The 20490-nt window shown below is 35.4% G+C and overlaps 1 protein-coding gene across 1 annotated transcript in view; it reads left to right on the top strand.

Moving 5' to 3' along the window:
- Positions 1-3261: 3261 nt before the first annotated feature.
- LOC149572777 (protein DETOXIFICATION 16-like) overlaps positions 3262-20490 on the top strand; it is a 40602-nt gene continuing 23373 nt past the window's right edge. The window contains exon 1 of the mRNA XM_089813850.1: positions 3262-3844. Coding sequence (XP_089669976.1) covers positions 3542-3844 — 303 coding nt within the window. The 5' untranslated portion in view covers positions 3262-3541. The remainder of the gene's footprint in view (positions 3845-20490) is intronic.

The following is a 20490-nucleotide window of genomic DNA, read 5'->3' as shown; positions in this document are numbered from 1 at the left end:
TACCATTATACTTATTGAATCCTAACAATTTCTCCAAGAAAATCCCTTAACCAAGTAGATCCTAATAGGTCTTAAGTTGAAATCTTCTAGCTAGGTGGCTCTTTACTTAGGGTTTTAAATCCCTCAACTAGGATACTCATAACTAGGTAAAGCTCTTAACAGGGCTTGAGGTTAGGTGACTCCTAACAGAGTTTCACTCCTAACTACACATTTGTAAAGCTCCTTACTGGGCTAAGCCTTTAATTGGGAATACTTTTAAAAAGTACAAATAATTGTAGGTATAAATTCCAACCATATTTTTTCCCTCTAACCAAGGGTTTCCATGATAAAACTATTGGTGTTTTGTGTTGCATGTTTGTATGGTTTCATTTGTTTTATTGTTATTGTCACACAAGTTATATGTTGATGAATGTTGTCGAGTGGTTCATAAAAAGTTTGGATTTGGTAGATTACGAATTCACCCCCGTCTTACTAATCTTGGATCTTATATAATACTAAAAAAATCTTGCCATAGTTTATCTTTTTCTAATTTGTCTATCATTTGTAACTAGTCTTTAGTTTATAGTGATACTTGATAACTCTTGACCAAACAAAAATGAAAAAATAAAAAATCCTTAGTTCTAGTACACTTTTGCCTCATAAAATATATTTGGTTTTCACCATGCCTAATAATAATGAGGCTCATCATATTTGGAGTAGGAAATTTCCTAATGTCCTAGGGGATCAACAAGTTGTTCCTTGAAAATCCCCTATTACATGATTTCATCCTCATCTGTTGCTATCCTAAATGGCTATTTCTCTTTGATTTCTAATATTCCCAATCATGGGCTCCCTATATCTGTGGTTGGGCAAGGTGCTTCTCCACATACTAGTTCTATTGTAGAAGGTTTTGTTCCTAGGATCTCTTAGTCGATCGATATTTTGTTGACTAACCTTTCGTCTTTCGCAACCTTTGGTTTACCTCGATTGCTAGGGTTTTTGTTGGTGGTAGTGGAACAATTATTTTGTTACAACCTAGCAAGAGAGATTTGGTTAATGGAAAAAAATTGGTGATACTTTCATGGTTTGTGTGTGCATAGAAGTGAAGATCTATGGGTAGGGAAATAAAAAGGATTAAAGTGATGACATGTTGATAGTGGGTCTATTCTACTATCAAGTATCATTTATATTAAGCTAAACGTAGGGACAGAGGATGAAATAGATCATAATGTTTTCATTTTATCAATTTATGTTGTGCTCTAATGATTTAGGGTTTTTTGGCCCAACCTCCCTAAGTTGCATGCTTCGATCTCTCAATAGTGGTTGCCCCTCCTTTTAGGTAAAATTCATTTTTATCCTCTGGCAAAGGGTTTTTTATTGCTAAGTTTAAGAATTCTCAAGACAAAAGTATTATCTTGCACATGATCTTTTTTTGTAAGAAGGATAGATTTGTTTTAATGTTTAAACCATGACATTCTAATTTTAGTCCATTTTCTCAAATATTTAATAAGGTTCTGATTTGGGTTCGAATTCCTCATCTCTCCCTTCATCTATGGGTTGATTCTCTTTTAGAGAAAGTGAGAGATGCATTTGGGGGCTTCTTGATGGTGGATGTTGACTTATTTAATTTTCTTCATTTTATATTTGCTTGTGTCCTGGTCAAAATGGAAGTTTATAAAGGGTGGCATGTTGAGATCTTGAGAAATTCTTTGAGGGTAGTTGGGTTCAAGTTCTGGACTATGAAGAACAACTTCATGGTACAAAGATGCCTTAGATCAACATTATACAATTGAGAAGAAATCTAAAATTCAAAGGAGTTTCTCCTAGGTGGTTGCATAAGATTCTATGTGTCATACAACTTCTTCTCAAGTTGATTTGGTTGATGGTGGTAGGGGTGTTTATGCTAGAATACAAATTCATGATCCCCTTTTTGTCTACCCAACTATGGGTGTGAATATGGCTCGAGTGGCTATTTCCAGTTATAGTATCATGGCTATCAATTATGGTGGCTTATGTTGTTATGCTTTTCCGATAGGGAGGATTATTGATGTTTCCTTTGAGATGGTGGGTTGTCCACTCTACAATTATTCTTTCTTAGGATGATGGTGGTCCATTGATTGGTTGATGACTTAGCATAATGAGGTGACGAATGTGGAAGAGGGTTAGATAACTATCAAGGGTAAGAAGGCTAGGAAGTTTATGCCCTCTTTTAACATGACTCTATGTTTCTACAAGGGCATTACTAAAGACAAATCTTGATTACTCTTGGGTGGAGGTGCTCGAGTTGGAGTTTCTTCTAGTCTTGTTGCTAGTTTATAGTTGCTTGATGGTTGTTTTCTTGTAGATTTTATGTTTGGTTGTGGGATTTTGTTGGTTTGACCCATGTTTTTGGGTTTTGGTAGCCTTTTAATCCTAAGGTGGTATGAAGATCTCAATTTCCTATCTTTTTACTATATTTTCGTTATGGGCTCCATATCCTTTCAAAATCTGGTTGTAAAGTATTTTGGGTACCTTCAAAACCTATTTTATCTTTAATAAAAACCATTGTCAAGTTGTATATATTATTATTATTTAAATAATCCACATTATATATATTAGACAATCTAAATATCATATAGATGATGATATTTCTATCATAGTTGTAAAAGAATAAACAAAGAAAGCACAACCAAGCTTGTCAAAGCACAAAGAGGTGAAATGTTAATCTATAATAGAAAGTGACCTAATACAAGGTATATTAAAGACTTCAAATAATAGATACATAAATTTTTGTCCATCTTAAATACCCCCTTCTTAAAAACAATTAAATCTCAGAACTCTTGTTTTATTTAAAAAAATGTATTTATTATTAATAATAATATTTTTTTAATTTAAAAATAAATAAAAATACAAAGTTTAAATTACTGTTGTAAACTACAGAACATTACCGAACAATACATAACAGCAACAAAGCCACCATCAGAGGATAAATTATAACTTGCAGAACAGTAATACAACATAAAGCTCACTAGAAATAATTGATCACTTCAACTGTCCCTAGTTTTACTTCTCAAACAAATCACTTCAGCAAGTCACATCTGCTGTCTGCTGCTTGTCATTTCCTTCGGACTGATTATCATTTCACACATTCCGTGTGACGACCGAAATCGTATCCTCAGAATAAATTGAAGATTAAAAACCGACGGCACACTGTTTCGAACATATGGGTCCAATTCCTTGTCATATTTTGAAATGTCATAGAAAGTGTACTCAAATAAAAGGACACTACATGATGGACAAAACAATTTACATGGCGGCCAATTGGGAATTGCACTGAGTGACGCAAAAGCAGACAAATTTCTGTGGTGGCACTGGCCATCGAACTTGGATTTTTATTCCCTTAACTTCACAGAATATGAAATCTGAAGTGGTAGATTGCTATTTGTTCTGCCTTTTCCCATCTCAAGATTCTGTTTTGGTAGTTTTCTTCAGCTCACTCTTCTACAGAGGCGATTCAATAATCTTCTGAGCATACAATCAGGCCTATAAGTTGATTGAATGTGGGTTTTCCATTTGACCTACAATGGAGAGAGGTGATTCAATTCATAGCGATGGACATGAGAATGATACGTTAGACCCACTTCTTGCAAAAGAGAACAGAGTTGTATTCGGGGATGAGGAAGATGAATGGAAGTGCAGTAAAGATCTAGTGTGGGAAGAAGTAAAGAAACAATGCTGGATAGCAGGGCCTATGATGTTAGTGAACTTGTTACAGTTCGGCTTGCGGATGATATCTGTTATGTTGGTGGGGCATTTGGGTGAGCTTGCTCTCTCTAGTGCATCCATTGCTACTTCCTTCGCTAATTTCTCAGGCATCAGTGTGTTGGTATGATTTAAAACGCCTTGCTTTGCTTTGGTTTGCTTTTGTTGTGAGAGTTTATAGTTTGATTGCTTTCCTGGTATTCTCTTCCTTCTGAAAAAGCTTTTGAAAACTGTTGAAAAATTAAATCATTTTCTCGGAATCTGGACTCTTCAATTCCAGGATGTCTGGTGTCCTTCAATCCTTAATTGCACTTGTTCCTGTTGAATACAATTCCATTGATTTTGAACTAGCAAATGGCTATTGTAAAGGTTAGAATTCTAAGACATTATTTTGCTCTGTTTTATAGATAAGCCGTCCCCTGCAACCCATATTTGATGCTTTTTGGGGTCTTGAACTGAGTAAATGTTTCGTATGCACCGCTGAAGCAGATTTCTCTAGCGATTAATCAGGCACGACGATGCTTGCTTCAAGTTTTTGAAATGGGGTTTCAAGTTAACTGGCTTTAGAGAAATTGGTGACCAACCAGCTTAGAATCCCAGCTAGATGGGTAAAAAATGAAAATGAGTCGGGATTTATTACACCTGATCCCCAATTATTATATCGTTAATTATGTTCTGCCAAGTTTTACATAGTAACTCTTGGGCTAGATGGTAAGGGAAACTTATTTAAAAAATACTGAAATGTTTAAAAATAAATAAAAAATTCAAATATCATTAGAGAATTCATGATCGACATTGTAGAAGCTTAATATATAAACTTGAATTTGTTGGAATCATTTGCTGTTGTACAACAAGTTTGGAACTCTTAGTGTCGGATACAAAAGCCAGATTTAATCCGATCTATAATATGACCCCTCAGCACCGATTGAGCCTTCAAGCACCCAGTGAAGGGAGACTTGAACCCATGATCCAAGACTTCTGATACTACTTGCTGGAATTATTTGTTGTTGCATCAAAAGCTCAAACTGTTAGTTTTCCAAGAATGTGCTGACCCCAAGTCAACAATCTCAATGAAATTGAAATATTACAAGAATATTGATCAACAAATTAAGACAACTCAAATGTTATCATTGTGAATATACATACATATTATACGAAAGTCAAAATGTACAAAAGCTCTAAATTTCAATTATAAATTGACAAAACATGGAAAATATTATATATATTTATAGCTGTCCCTAATCAACAGATACAATTGGTAGGTCTAGAGCTCGAATTTGAACCATTGATAGTATAAAAGGTTGTGTTAGACAATAGAACCCCAAGTCCATAAAACGTTTCAGTGATGGGAAGAAGCCCCGGTAGAGCATAGGGTGATAATGATGCACCCTCCAAACATTATGTGCCTACATATTTTGTTAAGATCCCAAATACAGTCTCATGTCATATGCCACTCCTCTGATGTTTTCAATAGCTTTTGCTGCAGTTACTAAGAATTTTATCAATACCCCTAAATGATTCTTTAAATTCACCTTCTGTTACTAGAGTTGCTCAGCAGGTTCAAATATCATTACAAATTTTGACCCTGTATCGGACCTTTTAACCCCAGCTCCAAGTTTCAGAGAACAAAATTCAAATTTGATCTCTTGGATGCTCACTTGGTACCGGAACATAAATTATTTGGAGGTTGGTAATCTATTTTCTTGAATGCACCATAATGCTACAAAGAAAAATGAACGGGGCCAGATTCCATACTGATATTTTATCCAGTATCCTGTGAAATGAACAGTAGTCAACCCTTTCCTTATTTCGTGAGATTTAGATAAACTTTTTGCAGAAACCTTATAAAAGATGTAACGCAATCCGGTCTATGTGCCTGCCACACTGAATTAACCCTAAAGATTATTTCATTAGTAATTATTTTTGGAGTGTTGATGTCTACAGCGAGTATATTCAGAAAAGTGGATATTTAAGTTTGCTTAGAGATCATGAATGCAATGTTGTATGGAAGTCCAACTATTTTTCTCTTCATCTCCACAGATGCGAGTGGAAATTACATTGGACACATTATGTGCAAAGAAATACCATCAGGTTATGATCTTTTACCCTTTTTTGTGTGAGCTTAGTAACCGTCTGCTGTTGTGTGCGAATACATGGTCAACAACGTAATTGCATTTTGACAAGACCTTTTATATCTTTTGAAGCAGGGAAATATGCATTCTGTACACTTATTTGCATTCTTAATTAATTTATGAGTTGAAGATGAAGGATGGAACAGCGATGTCGAATCACATAAATGAGTTGAATACTCTTTAATGTCAGGCGCACTCTATTGGTATGCCTCAAGATGACGCAAACAAGGCGGTCATCCTATTATGTTCTTTACTGGACCGCTGGGATGGTGTGCTAACATTAGTCAGCACTTCTGGTACCGGCAAAAACAAGCTGGTTTACGATGAGGTGGTCTCTACATTGCTTAGAGAAGACATGAGGAGAACTAATAAAGAGTCTTCATCCGGCGATGCGCTAATGATGGTTAGTATAAAAAATAGAGGAAAAACTCAACATAGAGGCAGAAATAACAACAACCAAAGGTCACCATCAGCTAGAAGATCGCAGTCCCGGGGTAGACAAAGCGGTTGTTGGTTTTGTGGAAAGGCTGGTCACGTTAAAAAGAACTACAGAAAATATAAAAGAGCTCAAGAAAAGGTTTTGGACAGTGGAGCAAACATCATTAATGATCATGGTAATGGTGTTTTGGTTCTTGTGACAAGTGACACAACTTCAAATTCATGGGTGATTGACTCTGGGGCTTCATTTCATGCATCTTCTTGCAGTGAAGCCTTCACAAACTACAAGGAAGGTAAAATTGGGAATGTTTATTTGGGTGATAACAAACCTTGAGAAATTGTAAGAAAGAGTGATATTTTGTTATCAATAGAAAGAGACACTCAATTATTGCTTCAGGATGTACCAAATTGAAAAGAAATTTGTTTTTTGTTAGTTAGTTATATGCTCAAGGTTTTCTTACACTCCTCACAGACATATGGAAAATTACCAAGGGTTCCATGATTATCACCAAAGGGGATAAAGTTGGCAACCTATATGTTGTAGGAACTAATGATAAGGTGGGAGTTGCGATGACTGTTGCGGACAGCGATGCCGCACTTTGGCATCAAAGATTAGGCCACATGAGCAAAAAGGGGCTAGAGGTTATGCTTAGTCGAGATCAATTTCTGAGTCTCTAATTAGCAGATTTAGAATTTTGTGAGCATTATCTTCATGAGAAACAAAAACATGTCAGCTTTTTGAAGCACGGTCATGACAAGAAGACAACACCATTGGAGTTAGTGCACTCGGATGTCTTCGGTCCAACAAAGGTAACCTCTCATGGAGGTGCAAATTTCTTTGTTTCCTTTCTTGATGATTGTACTAGAAAGGTTTGGGTCTATATGATGTCTAGAAAGTTTGAAGTTTTCTCAAAATAAATTTTTTTAAAGGTCTTGTTGAAAATCAGAACAAGCACAAAATCAAATGTTTAAAATTAGATAATGGAGGTGAATTCTGTTTGTTGGAGTTTGATAACTTTTGTGCAGATCAAGGTATTCGATAGGTGAAAGTTGTGCCTTTCACCTCTCAAGAAAACGGGGCAACAGAAAGACTAAATCGAACTATACTTGAGAAAATTCGATGCATGCAATCTAATGCCAGTTTAGGCAAAGAATTCTAGGCGGAGGCCTGCAATACAACAATGTACTTAATTAATCGAAGTCCTTCATATCATTTAGACTTTGGAATTCTGGAAGAGGAATGGCTGGGTAGAAGGATTACTTACATCTTCAAGTGTTTGGGTGTCAAGCATTTGTTTGTGTTCCTAAAGAAAAAAGGAGCAAGCTGGATTCAAAATCATAGTAGTCTATCTTCATGGGCTATGGTGAAGATCAATTTGGATTTCGGTTATGGGATCCTGTTGCAAAAAGGATTGTACGAAGTAGAGATGTGGTCTTTAATGAGACGAAGTTTCTGGCTCTTTAATCAACACCACAGGAAAGAGTTATTGAAGATTTTATCCTATATCTTTGTTTAATGAGAATAATTCTTCATTAAACCCACAGTCTCAGCCTATTGTTTCTACTCCTACCTCTGTTTTAGCTCCAAATCTTGCTCTATCTTCATCCCCTGTTTCTACTAGCATGGACTGTAATCATTGGCAGCCTGAATAATTATTTGAAGATACCTCACATCTTCCCTCACAAGCCAATACAACCAGAGATGAAGTTCCTCTATTTCATACAAGACATATGTCATCATCACAAACAGAGCATGTTCATGACAATAGGGAAGAACATCTATTTCAGGATAATCGGCCTATTGATTGTGGTGCCCCACTAGAGACCAGTCACAATATTCATTCACATTATAGTCAGGATTCACATGGGACATGTGACTGTTGGAGGTCACGCGAAGGTATTAAGAATCTCATGGCTAAAGAAGCAACTACAGATCGCAGCCTGGTGCATCCCAAACATTATGACAATGATATGCCGGGCTTCGTTTTTTATCATAACTAGACCACACTCAATAGCCAGATGTTCAGCGATGGTGGAAACATTACTTCTCCCACCTGCATGTTTATTTATGATAGACCAGTGGCATATCACGGCATTGGAAGTGAGTTTGATATGTTTCCACAAGCCCCTGCAGTTTCAACTCACGATGATCATGCTTCTACAGAACTTGCTCATCATATTATGCAAGGTGCATGTGTGACTCAAAGGGATGGGGATTCTAGTCTACACCACTAGATAGTGACAAAATCGTTAAAACACGGGGTAGGAGTTTCTCAACAACTCTGTTCATCCTTGCCTAACGGAAACAATGTCCACAGTGGACCCTACGTGGACAACACTACCCTTGCCATGCCTTGGTTGTCTGTAGATGAAAATTGTTCCAAGAACCCCATGGATTTGGGTGTTCATGGTCACAGGGAACAAGACTTGGATGTTTCTCAACCAATTCGAACATCTTTACGGGGCAATAACTATGAATTACTAAGAAGCAATCCTCATAATGAAGAACACATTCCAGACTTACAGTGATCTACAAGGTAGAGGAGGATACCTGCCAAATATTCAGATTATGAGTTACTTTACTCTAAGGAGGCAAAGCTTGAGATTTTAATCTCTGATCAATTGGAGCCAGTTAATTTCAGAGGTGCTTGTAGAAGTACAGATAAAAATCAGTGGATGATTGCGATGGAAGAAGAGATGAACTCTCTTAAAACCAATAAAACTTGGGATTTAGTTTCACTTCCACCCAACTGTAAAGCTTTGAAAAAAAAAATTGTATATAAGGTGAAAGAGGAAGATGGTGGAAAAAAGAGATATTGTGCTCAGATGGTTGTCAAAGGGTATGCTCAGAAAAAGGGGCTAGACTTTGCAGATATTTTCTCACCAGTTGTGCGGATGACTACAATCCAAGTAGTTTTGGGATCGATAGCCCTTTGGGATCTTGAGCTCGAACAACTTGATGTCAAGACGACTTTTTTACATGGCAACATCAATGAGGAATTGTATATGGAACAGCCTAAAGGCTTTGTTCAAAAGGGGAAAGAACATATCTATTGTTAGTTGAAGTGAAGTTTGTATGGGCTTAAGTAAGCTCCAAGACAATGGTACATTAAGTTTGATCAGTTCATCGCTGAACACAACTTCACCCAGTGCGAATCGAATCCGTGTGTCTACTATAAAAGACTTCCTTGTGGTGAGTTTGTCATTATTCTACTCTATGTTGATGACATGTTAGTTGTCGGTACTTCTTCTCAAATAGTCAACAAGCTAAAGAAAGAGCTAGCTTCTTGGTTTGTCGTGAAAGATTTAGGGATAGCCAAAAAGATTCTTGGAATGACTATCACTAGGGATAGATAGAAAAAGGTGCTTACTTTGTCACAACAATCATACATTGACAAAGTTATAGAGTGGTTTTGTATGGCTGAAGCTAAACATATTCCTATTCCTCTTGCTCCTCACTTCTGTTCCTATTCCTCTTGCTCCTTACTTCTGTCTAACTTCTTATTTGTGTCCCAAAACACAAGGAGAGAAGGATTTTATACATGATGTTCCTTATAAATCATCGATTGGTAGCATAATGTATGCTATGGTGTCTACATGTCCTGACATTGCTCATGCGGTGGGAGTAGTTAGTAGATTCATGAGCAAATCCTGGGAAACCTCATTGGAAAGCAGTGAAGTGGATATTGCGGTATCTAAAGGGTATGTCTGATTATGCATTGTGTTTTGGTAGAAATCATGCTCAGTTGCAAGGATTTAGCAATTTAGATCTTGCCATAGATCGAGAAAAATGCAAGTCTACTATTAGTTATGATTTCATATTTGTCGAGCTACCATTAGTTGGGACTCAAAGCTGCAACATTGTGTTGCACTTTCTTTTGCTGAAGCCGAATACTTGGCTCTTTCCGAAGGAGCTAGAGAGATGATTTGGTTGCAACCCTTGTTTAGCGATCTACATTGGCAACAAGATGATTATGTTTTATTTTCTAATAGTCAGAGTGCAATTTTTATGGCTCACAATTTTTATGGCTCACAATCATTCCTCTCGGCGATTCTCCAAATATATTGACAAGCACACTCACTATGTTTGGTATGTGATAGAAGAAGGGAAACTAAAGGTTTCTAAAATTGATACAAAGATCAATCCAACGGACATGTTGACGAAGGTTGTTACAAAGGAGAAGTTCGAATTTGCTAGGACTTCTCTTGGCCTTGTTAAAAAGTAGGTCAGCATGTAGAGCAAGGAAATGGATGATTAGCTAATGCATCTATTGTCTTCAGGTGGGAGATTGTTGAATATTGAAGACCAACAGTCACATGGATGTTTTCCCTCCACTTTTATTATGTCTCTTCAACTGATCATTTGTGATCTATAAATGCTGCTGGCATGTATTGTAAACTTATTCTATTTTTCATCAATATAATCCTCTACTCTTAGTGTGGACGTAGCCACAATTTGTGGTCAACCATGATAAACATATGTGTTTATGTGTCTTGTTGTTTTGTACTTTTATTTGCATTCTTAATTAATTTACAATAGTTGTTGGTATGTTAGGCTATGTTGCTCTTCAACTTCTTGTGAGATTTCTCTAGTCTCACAACATTGTCTTTTCCATGATGCCATGCTCTACAATTACTTTGTGTTTCCATGTTCCCTTGTGCTGGTTTTTGGTATTTAAGAGTGGATTAGGGAGAAAAGGGTTGCCTTGGTAAAAAGCACATGCTTCAAAACCCCGCAGGATAACAACCCTAGAGTTCCAAAAAAATTTAAAACAAATTTCCCCACTAAAGTGTTATGGAAGCCATTGAAATTCTCCATATAGGAAGTATAGCTACTCATTTGAAGAAATCTTCATATTTCATTCAATCTTGTTACAATCTCCTCCCATATGGAGTATGACTAGTCTTTTGCAGAATTGTCCATATTTTATTCTAACAATATCCTCCCATATTTACCCTCTTCTGATTTGTCTCTCACCTACAACTGCTCTAGAGTGAAATTTGAAAACTCTAGATCTAAAGCAAATGAAGAAACATTAAAATCTCAGATGATAGGAGAAAATTGCATTGTGTAGCTAGTAAAGCATGGAATCTTGCCCTAGGGCTATTTGATCAGTAGGTTGCGTGAAAAAAGGTTCCTAGATAGTCTTCAACCTTTATGATCTCATTAAAAAAAAAAAAGAACAAAGAGAAGAAGCCACAATATGAGGAGGAGAAGAAAGAAGATAGTTGAATAGTGAATGCAGAACCTACAAATCCTTTTTTCTGCCTTTTCCATCTAACCATTATTTAATTGACATGTACGGGACCAAACAATCTAAGGGACCACACTTCATAAACCTAAAGTTTCATATTATTTTCTATGTCAACCCTCTTGTTACAAAGTTTTATCAAAAGTTAGTGGTTTTATGTAGCCTTATCTTGTCAAACAATTGATGTAGACAACCCTCCTTCAAGTTGTTCTCATATTGTTCATAGGTATCTTGGTATGTATAACATGCAAAACTAAAGTGTCGTTTTGTTTCAACACATCCTTTACTATAGAAGATACACAATTTTTCATTTCAAACCTCTTTGGGAACCATCCATCTACCCGTCTCACACCACACATGATGTGATCTAGTTCTCTATTGTGCCACCGACAATATGGCTTCATCTTTGAGTGCCACCCATACATAGTCTATATTTTCATGACCCAAAGTGGGATTGAATTCTTTCAAATAATGGTATTTTGTCCTCCCCATTTTCTTTGTCCACATGGCAATCTAAATTTTTCTAGCACAAGTCTTTTTATCTCTTCATTGGTATTGGGGCATTTTTGTATGCCAATGTTACATTTATTCAACCATGCCTTGTTCTACCTCATCCAAATCTTCTTTTTATAAACTAATCTCTCATTGACCACTAACTTGGGTTGATAGTGTTTATCCATATTTTCAGCTTTGTTTAAATGGCTTACCAAATGGATAACTAGTGAAGCTTTTATCGAGAACATACCTACTTCAACCAAGAAAATCTCATACAAAATTATTGATTTGACTTTAAGGCTAGTAGTGATAAGATGTTTTTATATTCTTTCAATGTATTTCTACTTATGGTTAGAAAGGTTACTTCCCAAACCTCACAGCCATATGACACAACTAAAGTGACCAATAGGCCAAAAAGAGTCTTCTGGGTTTTCCAATCTCATAGTTATGCTTGTCTACACTTGTTCTGAAGCAAGAAATAAGTTCTCCATTCCCTTTTCATCAATTTATCTCTACAAGTCTCTCAATTGCGCATATTGTGAAATTCAACTCTTAAGTATTTATACTCCTCCACAACCTCAAGCATATTTCTTTCAAAGAGGAAACTAACTTGTTGCTTCTTCCTCTTTAAAGAGAAAATCATGATCTTAGTCTTGCTAGTGTTCACCTGCATCTCAACTTACTGACAAAAACTCTCCAATGCCCTCAAGTGTTCTTGTGTATCCTTAGTTTTTTGTGTGATTAAAATGAAATCATCTACATAAAGAGATAACTTCATACACACCTAGCAAATTGGAGGTTATTCCCCATAATTTTGTTTAGCCATTCTTCAAGTTTACCAATATACAAGCCAAATAGAGTGGGTGAGAGAGGACAACCCTATTTTACCCCAATATCATTGCCAAAACATTTTGGCACACCTTCTTTTGTCTTGACCCTAGCTCTAACTTGCTCACAAAGTCTATGTATCGTCACTCTAAGCTCATTCAAAATCTTGAGTTCATTCTTTTTCAAAGATTATCTCTAGGAATCGCATCAAATACTTTTTTGAAATCTATGAAATAGTAGAAGACATGTTTGCCTTGAAGATCCCAAACTTTCTCAATAAGGTACCTAAGAGTGATGTAGTGATTGATGGTAGAGTGGTTCGATCTAAATCTAGCTTCCCTTTTCACTCTCTTATCTTTCTTTTCTACCCAAGAATTGCTTTTGCACTCTATCATGCCACCAAATAATTTACTAAGAAGTGGATTGACCATAATCATGTGGTATTTAGAAGGATTATTGAGATCACAACTCTTGTAGATATGCATAACCAAGAGTTCAATAGTAGAGTTCAATAATAGTGTTAATTCTACGAAGATTACTTTTGTCTGTGTCAATCGTATAGGTGTTTCACATAATCAAGTCATTGGTTATCCATAAAATTGTTTTGTTTTTACTTTTTATTTTGTTGAAGTTCTCTCCATAATCCCTTAGGATTGTGATTACCCAAGGAAATTGGATCTTCACTCCTTGAAATGACATAGCTTTCCTCTTTAGATTATCATATATTGTTTTTCTTTGTTTTTCTATATCCATTCTCTTTGACTATTCTTTTTGTTGCCTTGCATTCTTCATCATATAAAGGGTTAGATGGGAAAGTGTTGTTTACTCCTTTCTTAGGTTTCACACATTTCTAAAGCTTTATTCATTAGTAGAACAAGTAGGTTATTGCAAATGTAGTCAGTTTTCATGTACTTCTTTATGTGGAGAACCATATTTTGCTAGTTAAGGATGATAATCTAAAACAACCACAAATGACTCTTAATTTTCTAAACTCACAATGATTTTTTCTTGAGAATGAATTTTCTTATGCAAGAGACCACCTTCTACTTTTTGAGAATTATAGTTGTATAGATTCCAAATTTCAAAAGAAGTGGCATATGATCAAATTTTAGTTCAAAAGGAGAGGTCCTGATGTTAAAATATAACAATCCAAAAGTAGAATCTTGAGAATGCAGAATGTAGTCCACGATGCTTTATCCATTCTGTGTTTTATAGGTAATACTTGTAGAACTTGGCCAACTTTGCATAACATTACATATAACTAAATCATACAAGCTCCAAACACCTAGAAGCTCAACTTTGAAGCAAGATGCATTCTCTTTCCTATATTGTGAAGTCATTTCCAAAATATGATTATTTTTTTCTAACCAAAGTGGATTATCATCTCTGTTAGAGAATTGTTTAATGCTCCCATTGGGACTTGTGACAAGGGCTTAACTGCCTCTTGTGTACTATAAGTTGAGTGATTGTATAGGGAACTAAAAGATCGGTCTTTTGGTGCAACTACAACCCCACTCTAACAAGTGGTATCAGAGCTTGGTCACAAGTTCAATTCCTTAGACCCCTAGGTAATGATGAGGGGGAGATTGTTAGAAACTTGTTCCACACTCCACTCAGGATTTGTGACAAGGGCTTAATTGCCTCATGTGTACTATAAGTTGAGTGGTTGTATCGGGCATTGAAAGATTGATATTTTGGTGTAATGGCAACCCCACTTTAACTATCTCCTCCTTGTTTTTTTTGATAGATAATCTCCTCCTTCCTTGTTGCCCACCTAAATGACCTGCTTATTTTTTGTCCTTGCTTTGAAGTTACCCTCCAAAACTCTCTCTCCCAAAGCACTAAAGTTAGATATGTCCCTTTTTAATGTTTCATAAGGATCTTCATTATCAAGATTCTTCTTTTTGTAGAACTTAGAGGTTCTTAGGGAAAAGTAACACATATCTAGCCAATTTGTAACACCATTCTTTGATATTTTCAGCCATATAAACTACTTATTTGGATCCTCTCTCTCAACTTCTATAATACCTCCCCACTCTTCCTCAATTAAAACTAAAATCCCCCCATGTCCTTTACTTGTTTCTAATTCTTCATTCTATACCTAAATTTTATTGTAACCTTCAAATTTTGGTACTTTGCACCCTTCTTGTTGATGTGTTTCCATAAGAATAATGATGTTTTTTTCTTCTTCTATGGGTCCCAACCCAATTGTATTCTCCATGGGAAACCTCTAGAGTTTCAATTTACTATATATAAGTATTCACTGTTGAATTTGATGAAATATCAATCCCACAACTCCCAAGAATCACCTGCATGCAAACACTTGTCACAAAAGAGAGAAGCAAAAAGGTATGGAGGCTAGAAATCCCAAATCCATAGATGAGACATTCTTGATGAGAAAAAAAAGAGATTGTTATTATCAAAAGTGAATGAATAAATTACAAAGAGAGATCGTCCTTATAAAGGAGATCAAAACTCTAACAAGTAAAACCTAGGTTGCATGATAATAATTAATAAAATAATTAATTATTATATGCCTAAAGTTTAGCTTAAGTAAACTAGAGATAATAAGTGACTTAATAATTAAATCAAAATGATTTAATTAATAAGACAATATCTTATTACTCTAACACCCTCCCTTAAGATAAACTTAGGGAATAGCTAAAAACCTAGAAACTACTGCTGAAAGCAAATTGGCTCCCGACAACAAAGCCTGATGAGGTACCCAAGCATAATCAAATCTTTGTAAAGAGGAGAAATAGAGAAAACCACATGGGAAAAACCCTACTCCAAAAAGAGATAGAAGGAATGTTCTAGAAGATAGGAACAAAAGATGATCATGAAGAACACCACTAAAGCATGAAGCTACAAACACTGTCAAACTATTGATCTAAAGAACCTCTACTATATAGAACATGACTAGGTAGAGAAGACTAAGTTTGAAGAGATGATCAATTGAAGATGGAAGGTATATTCATGGCTTACAAAAAACAAGAATGAAAGAATGTCTATATAGTAAATGATCCATCTCACTGAAATGCATAGGTATCCAACCACTATAATCACCTAATACATAGGATCAAATACTGAATACATCGCTCACTTCATCGAACCAAGAAAGCAATAGAACCAACATAACCCCCTATAATGTTGAGAGGTAAGACATGAACACTGAAACTGAATGCAATATCTCTTGTAGAAAGAAGAATCAAGAATATTGAGAGTGCCAAAGAAGTACAAACACCTATAATGGCACGTGTCATCGACACATCATGAGGCTAATGTCATAGAAGGAACACTCACTTAAAAAAGGAAGATTGTGAATATGACCAACATAAAACCCCCCAAGGCAATTTATAATGTAGTGTGAGTACAATAAAACACAAAGATGTCTAAGATCCCGAAGTGTAATAGAGGGGCTCTTTATCTCAATGTGTTTGCAAAAATACTACAAAAGAATGTCAATAAAGGTCAAAAAAGACATAAGGCTGATACAATAGATAGTATAACCCATGAAAAATCATCTGAAACAACAAAATCGATCCCTGGACTTAAAACAACCAAGATATCCATCAAAATGCAAAAAAAAAAAAAAAAACTGAATGGGATGTGCTTGAAGTAGAATTTGGAAAATAGAATGTCTCAAAATAGTCTCTCAGAATGCAAAATAGAACTTCTAACTTTGACAGCCAAAACAAGCCACCAAACAACATCAAAAATCCAAATAAACTACACCATCATGATGGGCTTAGAATCAACTTTTCGATGCTTCTTTCTAATTGAAAAATGGAGTCCAGATGAGCAAGTTATGGCCAAAAAACCACATGCAAGTCAAAAAAGCATTAGAAGAGCAAAAAAATTGTTACCACCTTGGGATCCGTACCAAAATGTCTCAAAAAGTGTGTCCAATAGTACTAAAACTTGTATTGGGAAATGTGTTAATTATATACAAAACTAGCTTGATTTGCATGACCAAAAATCTCAATTTGCATGCCAAAAAATATTGATTTTGAGCCAAAATTCACAAAATCACTACCTCAGGAAATGTGCCAAAAATCTAGATTTTTGAACTAAAAAATCTAAATTTGTGTGCAAAAATCTAAAAATCACTACCTCAGAAAATGTGACAAAAATCATTGCCTCAGAAAGTGTGACAAAAATCATTGCCTTAGAAAACATGCCAAAAAATCTCAATTTTCGAACAAAAATCTCAATTTGCTTGAAAATATTTGAAAATCGTCACCTCAGGAAGCATGCCAAAATCTTAATTTTCGAACCCAAAAATCTTAATTTGTGTGCAAAAATCTGAAAATTGTCGCCTTTGGGAGCAATATTTTAGCCTCAAATTCCAACTATGTCCAAATTGGACAATTTTTTTATGAAAATAGAGGTTTTTGGGCTCTCTAAGCTCAATGGTGATGTTCGTTTGGGCTCAAAGCACACCGAAAAATGGTGACCTCCTAGATTCAATACAAACCCAAAAAAAAAAAAAACTCTGAAAAATGAAACTCTTTGAACAAAAAGCACAGATCTGAAAGCCAAGCCAAACTTCTCATAAACAGAATAGGGGCATGAAGATCTAGAGCTCTGATACCATGTTGAAGTTGATGAAAGATCAACCCCATAGCTCCCAAAAATCAACTACATGGAAACACCTGTCATACAAGAGAGAAGCAAAAAGCTAGGGAGGTTGGAAATCCTAGATCCATAGATGAAACATTCTTGATGAGCCAAAAAAAGAGAATGCTATTATCAGAAGTGAATGAATAAATTATAAAGAGATATTATTCTTATAAAAGAGATCAAAAGCCTAACAAGTAAAACCTAGGTTGCATGATAATAATTAATTAATAAAATAATATTATATTCCTAAAATTTAGCTTAAGTAAACTAGAGATAATAAGTGACTTAATAATTAAATCAAAATGATTTAATTAATAAGACACTCTAACACTCACATGGGGCTCTACATCCCTATTTATTGAGTGAACATCTATCACTAATTTAAGCTATCCTTTAGCCAAGGCAATTTTACTTCTTCTCATTTAAACTTTTATTTCCTCTCACTCCTCCAGTCTTCCTATTGTATGAATATTAGATTATCTTCAAAATAAAATTGTATGCCTCTTAGCATTTCATTCTTAAAAATTGCATTTGTGTCTTCCATACACTTTAGTGCAACCCTTACATGTTTAAATTTGTTGTCATTCAACTTCCTTTCAATCTTGTTTTCGTGTTGAATATTGATTGTCCACTTCAACTAATCCCTAAGAAAGTCTCTTACTAAGATATCAATATTTTATTTGTCCACCAAATCCTTCAATCCTTTGATTATGAAATTTGTAGCCTTCTCTTGTTTATCTTTCTTTCGTCTTAATTGTTTCTTGATTTGTTTTCCTATAATTTTATTTTCTCATTTAAAGCAGGACAGTTCACGATTTGTGCATGGGACTTGGCATCATCTATTATTCCCTTCAACTTTTTCCTTTTATCCCAATGTTCCTCATTACTAATTGCATTTCTTCCATCTGTTTTGTGTTGCTAATCTCTAGTGATTATGAGCTCTCCTTTGCTGATCTAGTTTTGTGTAACTCTCATTTTATAGTGCAAGAAGCTCATGTTGTCCTCTCTCTATAGTATTATGTAGTTGTATAACTTCCTTTTTGGGTGTATTGTTTTCTTCTTATAGATTCTTATTGACTTATGTGATTTATTTCAGTTGGGTACCCTAAGTTTTTCATTTGTTTATACGAAGTTTACCTTCTTTTCGTCATGTCCCCTTTTCAAATAATTAAAAATAATAATCTTTGCTAAGGCAGGCAAGCTCGAAAAGGTGAAGTTTCAGAAAAAGGGGATAATATTTGGAAGCTAATGGACTAATAAATGAAAATTATTAGTAAAATATGTTTTATTAACCCCTCTTGGACGTGAGTTAGGGTTATGCCCTCTTTTAAGGAGTTTGGAGGCATTTTGGGCTCATTCCAGAACTTGATTTTTGCTCATTTCTTTGTTGTTCTTCAGAGGTTGCCAAACCTGTGGAGAAGGAGACCCAAGAACGAGAGTTTGCAGGTTTCCAGGAAGGCTAAGGACGGGAGTTTGAGGCCATTCCATGTGCATGCTCATGCAGAGTTTTCCTTTGTGCTGAACAGTGCAGATTTGTGTGTTTTCGGGTGTGTTTTTTGTAAGAGTTTGGTGTTTTCGATTGAGTATTTCATATCAGTTTGATTTGTTGTTGTATATCAGACATTTAGATGTTAAAATAGAGCTTAATATATGTATTTGGTCATGATTATACTTCTATGATAGATTATCAGTGCTTTTGTAGTGTTTTCGGCTATTTTGTGTTGTTTCCGAGAGCTCGATGAGCATTATTTTTGTCCTCCATTTGGAAGCTGTTGTGTACATATTATACAGATCTAGAAACGTCATTTTGTAAGCTATTATGCTGCTGAAATTTCTATAAAAAATGTCCACTTTCAGATTTATTAATAATATGTGAAGCTGTGAAGTTTTTGGCACTATTTCCGACATACCCGATTTGGGGTTTATTGAGAAATTGGTGGATCTTTGAAATATTGGTTGTTTGATCTTAAAAATCTGATTAGAGACTTGACATATCATATAAAATCAGAAAAGGGACATTTCAGTGGTATCAGAGCTATGATCTTGCCAGCTTGAGGGTTTGTAGAAGTTTGCATGTCAGTTTTGACAACTATCCAAATCTTGCATGTCAAAATTTATGGTTGCATGCTACTTCAAATCATTTGCATGTTAGTTCTGGGTGAATTTGGTGGTTGCATGTTGCTTCTAATCAGCTGCATGTCAAAAATTATGGTTGCATGTAACTAAGTGAAAGAGAAAAGGGATATTTGCAGCGAGAAAAGAATAAAGAAATTTTGATCAAACCTCCAGTTGAGAGTAAAAGTACAAAATCCAAGGAAGGAAAAAGTATGGCTGATCCAGATCAGATGGCAAAGAAATTCTTCTAAGACATCCAAGGTATTTGTCATAATTACTAGTTGTTGTAGCTGCATATTGCAAGTAGTTTAAGTCTCATATTTGTATTGAATATTGCCAAATTAGTTGCACATTCATGTTAAGACAATCTGGAGTCTTTTTGTAAGCATTCTTTTTGATGCAAATCGAAACAAGAGTCCTTGCAACAATCTAAAAAATTATATCAGTCATACGACCCCTTGCTTGCAAAGTGTTTGACGAAATGTCAAACAATTGAAGTATAAAGATTCTTGGTGTTTGAAGAAGTTATAACATATTGGGGTTACACTCTACTTTATCTAGAATGGATAGGTATAGTACAGAATCTTAGAGGACACGATCTTGGACGATTGATATCCAGAGTCAGAACAGTAGAAAGGATGGTTATTTAGACATTCAAGATAAACTTAGGAAAATAAGCCATGACATGTCTGAATAGTTGGTTAAGCACCACCGTATGATGAATGACATGCTGTCTGACCCAGCTAAGGTGGATAAGTTGACTAGATTTATATTTGGCAGTTTTTCTCATAGGGCAGATGACACAATTACCAAGAACTTGCATGAGGAGTTTGAAAAACTAGCTTATAGCCAGGCAGAGGTCTCAGATTCTACTCCACCTAAGGAGG

This window comes from Cupressus sempervirens, chromosome 2 (assembly GCF_028749045.1).
Source record: "Cupressus sempervirens isolate cs-2001-9-10 chromosome 2, ASM2874904v1, whole genome shotgun sequence".
Classification (NCBI taxonomy): Eukaryota; Viridiplantae; Streptophyta; class Pinopsida; order Cupressales; family Cupressaceae; genus Cupressus; species Cupressus sempervirens.
The sequence above is the reverse complement of the archived record's forward strand: the minus strand, read 5'-3'. Positions and strand labels throughout refer to the sequence as shown.